We start from the raw sequence: 3,613 nt of genomic DNA on the forward strand, positions 1-3,613 counted from the left end.
TGAGCAGGGAGTCCAATGCGGGGCTCCATCCCAGAACCCTGAGATCATGACCCGAGCTGAAGGCAGCTGCTTAGCCAACTTGAGCCACCCAGGCGCCCGAGGTAGAGAGATTTCTTTCTTCTTACAGAACTAGATGAATTGGTGGACTCTAATCCATTTAGACTCAAGTTGACCCATTAAACACATATGGAAAATGTCTCTTAAGTTGGTCAAGATTTGGATCACAGAACATCTGTCCTGGCACATACCAGTTGCTCAATAAATTAGTAAATGGGTGTGTCAGCCATACCACTTCAACTGCGGCACTTGGGGGAGAGGTACTGATCTAGACTGCTGGGATCATCATCCCCAGGTAAGGCATATAGCTGTATAAACTGATCTATGTCATAGGGACTGGAGGCCCAAGGAGGATCAGAGTCCCCCAGACATATCTCTTGGAGATCAGAAGGCTGAGAATCCCAAGATGAATTCCCTCTGGAGGGACCAGGTTCGTCATTCTCAGAAAACTGAGGCAGTTCATGGTCAGAGGCATCCGAAATGCTGGGACTCTTGCGATGAGTGTTTGCCGAAGTTACAGGTAAGGACTCCTCCTCCTTGCCTGGAACGGTCGGGTTTGGTGATTCTCGTGATGAATTTGATCCTTTTGGTTGCTGCTCTTTCTTCCTTTTGACGCGCTGGTTCTTGAACCAAGTCTGGGGAGAGAGGAGGTGAGAAGGTTAATAAAAGGGGGGTGGGTCCAAAGGGGAATCCTCATGTTCCTCAGGAATTATGCTCTTTTGGCATGAGAAGGCTAGTCTCGCATCTCTTCGGTTATCTGAACAAGGGAAGTTCCTTCTATCCTCTGCTGTCCTGAGTTCCAGAAGGCAAAGGGGGCATTAAGATTGTGCCTGCAGTGGGTGGAATGGGACAGAGCACTCAAACGCCAGATCAGGATGGGGAGAAGGCAAGGTGCTTCTGTCTTGGTGGATGCTCAGCATTTTCAGAGAGAATTCTGAAGATTGAGAATATGGAGTAGGAGTCTAGCTTGGGGTGCCTTCAGGATTCACCCAGGGGTCCTCATGCCCCAAATTCTCTGTGGGAACTTCGTTGCAAGGCATCTAAATGACTGTGAATGTCCTGATTAAGGAGAACCTAGAAATATAAACAGGAACAGACCCCAAGGGGATTATCTGAGATCCATCCCCAAAAGGTCCCCTGTAGCATTGTGGTTCTGGAGTCAGAAAGGTCTGGGTTCAAATTCTAGCTCTTGTGTTTATAATTCTTGGAGGAGTCTGTGAACCTTAGTGTTCCTCAATAAAATGGATGGTCATAAGAGTGAAAATATAGAACATCTGTCCTGACACATACCAGTTGTTCAATAAACAGGATTTACAAGATGTGTGAATTTTAAATGTGTGTGACGCTCTGGGTTAGGTGTGCTATCTAGAGACATCCTCAGGGACATACCTTTATTACCGACTCATCAAGATGAGTAACTGAAATAAGTTCCTCCGTGGTCGCCCAATCTGGGTACATGGTCTCTTCAAACACACGTTTCAGGGCCTGGAGCTGTTCCACACTAAAGTGTGTGCGGGCCCGGCGAGCATACCTTGGATTTTCTGCAAAAGAAATAGACAAAAGGCTTTCGTAAAAAAAAAACACTCTAAGGTAAACTTCTTTTTTTTTTTTTTAAAGATTTTATTTATTTATTTGAGACAGAGAGAATGAGAGAGAGAGAGAGCACATGAGAGGGGGGAGGGTCAGAGGGAGAAGCAGACTCCCTGCCGAGCAGGGAGCCCGATGTGGGACTCGATCCCGGGACTCCAGGATCATGACCTGAGCCGAAGGCAGTCGCTCAACCAACTGAGCCACCCAGGTGCCCAAATAAATAAAATCTTTTTTTTTTAAAGATTTTATTTATTTATTTGAGAGAGAGAGACTGAGAGAGAGAGAGCATGAAAGGGGGGAGGGTCAGAGGGAGAAGCAGGCTCCTCGCTGAGCAGGGAGCCTGATGCGGGACTCGATCCCGGGACTCCAGGATCATGACCTGAGCCGAAGGCAGTCGCCCAACCAACTGAGCCACCCAGGTGCCCATAAGGTAAACTTCTGACCTGAGACTGACCTGGGAGCTAAGAGCTTGGTCTAAAAAGTTGACTCATGGAACCCACTCTTCACCATCTTGCTGGGATTGCTCTGTGCCCTTGAAATTCAGTTTCCCCTACTAGAAAATGGTTCAAGCCTGGTTTTAAGGGTAAGTAACTGTCCACTTGTTCTAGAGGAATATACTGGAAACTCATAGCCTGGAAAAATGAACCAGACTAGTGGGAGAAAAGATATCTGTCCTCATTGGGATAACATAGTGACATGATATCAACATGGGATTCATTTGAGTTCATATGATTCAGAGAGTATTTGAGTGTTTGAGACCCTGTCTCAAACTAGGCTTTCAAAATAAATAATAAAAGGAAAATATTGATAAATATCACAACATCAATATTTAAAATATTTGGACAATAGAAGTCATAAGTAATTGAAACAGGGCTTAGGGGCACTGTTCTCTACACTGGTAGATGTGTGAGAGCCTGAAGCTATTGATTTGGCCACTTATTAATGAGGCCAGTTAGGGAAGCAGGTATGAAGCTTAGTGACCTGAGAAAGAATGTTGATTATCCCATTTATTAGCTTTGTCACTCTGGGAGTACCGTGACACTTATATTCTTTGCCTCTTTTCTCTATCAGTAAAATGGTCCCATTATAATTCACTCGCTTTGGGGAAGAGATGACTATCCAGAAAGCAAGTCTGTTAATTACGGGCTTTGGTGCATAATAGGTACAGAATGGGAGTTTTTTTACTATTGTTTAAAATATAAATGTAAAACCACGTCATCTAGCGATATTTGATCCATTTTCTATAGGAGATTCTATTTATGTAGGAGGCCCTTATTCTTCATACAAAGGCATACATACAAAAAAGCCAGCATGCTGCTAAGCACCCCAATGTGAAGACAAGAGGTCAGTCAGAGATTTCTCACAGTTTTTCAGCATCTATTTGAACACAGAGAGGGGGGGCAGAAATTATAAGACCTGGGAGGAAGCCTTCAGACATGACTAAGACACAGAGACAGAGCAAGAGAAAAGATGAAGCAGGAGGAAGAGGTACAAATTAACGGACAGAAACATTTTTCTTAAGAAAAGGAATAGAAGGGGCGCCTGGGTGGCTCAGTCATTAAGCGTCTGCCTTCGGCTCAGGTCATGATCCCACGGTCCTGGGATCGAGCCCCGCATCGGGCTCCCTGCTCAGCGGGAAGCCTGCTACTCCCTCTCCCACGCCCCCTGCTTGTGTTCCTGCTCTCGCTACCTCTCTCTCTCTCAAATAAATAAATAAAATCTTTAAAAAAGAAAAAAAAGAAAGAAAAGGAATAGAAGTCGGGGTGCCTGGTTGACTCAGTCCGTTAAGCATCTGCCTTCGGCTGGGGTCATGATACCGGGGTCCTGGGATCGAGCCCCACATCGGGCTCCTTGCTCAGCGGGGAGCCTGCTTCTTCTTCTCCCTCTGCTGCTCCCCCTGCTTGTGCTCTCTCTCTGTCGAAAGAAAGAAAGAAAGAAAGAAAGAAAGAAAGAAAGAAAGAAAGAA

At 45.5% G+C, this 3,613-nt stretch overlaps 1 protein-coding gene across 1 annotated transcript in view; it reads right to left on the reverse strand.

Annotated features, from left to right (window-relative positions):
- Nucleotides 1-293: 293 nt before the first annotated feature.
- LEUTX (leucine twenty homeobox) overlaps nt 294-3,613 on the reverse strand; it is a 5,254-nt gene continuing 1,934 nt past the window's right edge. The window contains exons 2-3 of the mRNA XM_035023568.1: nt 1,447-1,598; nt 294-692 (exon numbers count right to left, since the gene is read on the reverse strand). Of these exons, the coding sequence (XP_034879459.1) occupies nt 294-692; nt 1,447-1,598 (551 nt within the window). The remainder of the gene's footprint in view (nt 693-1,446; nt 1,599-3,613) is intronic.

The sequence above is a fragment of the Mirounga leonina genome, unplaced genomic scaffold (genome assembly GCF_011800145.1).
Source record: "Mirounga leonina isolate KUSES-001 unplaced genomic scaffold, KU_Mleo_1.0 Mir_177, whole genome shotgun sequence".
NCBI classification, from domain to species: Eukaryota; Metazoa; Chordata; class Mammalia; order Carnivora; family Phocidae; genus Mirounga; species Mirounga leonina.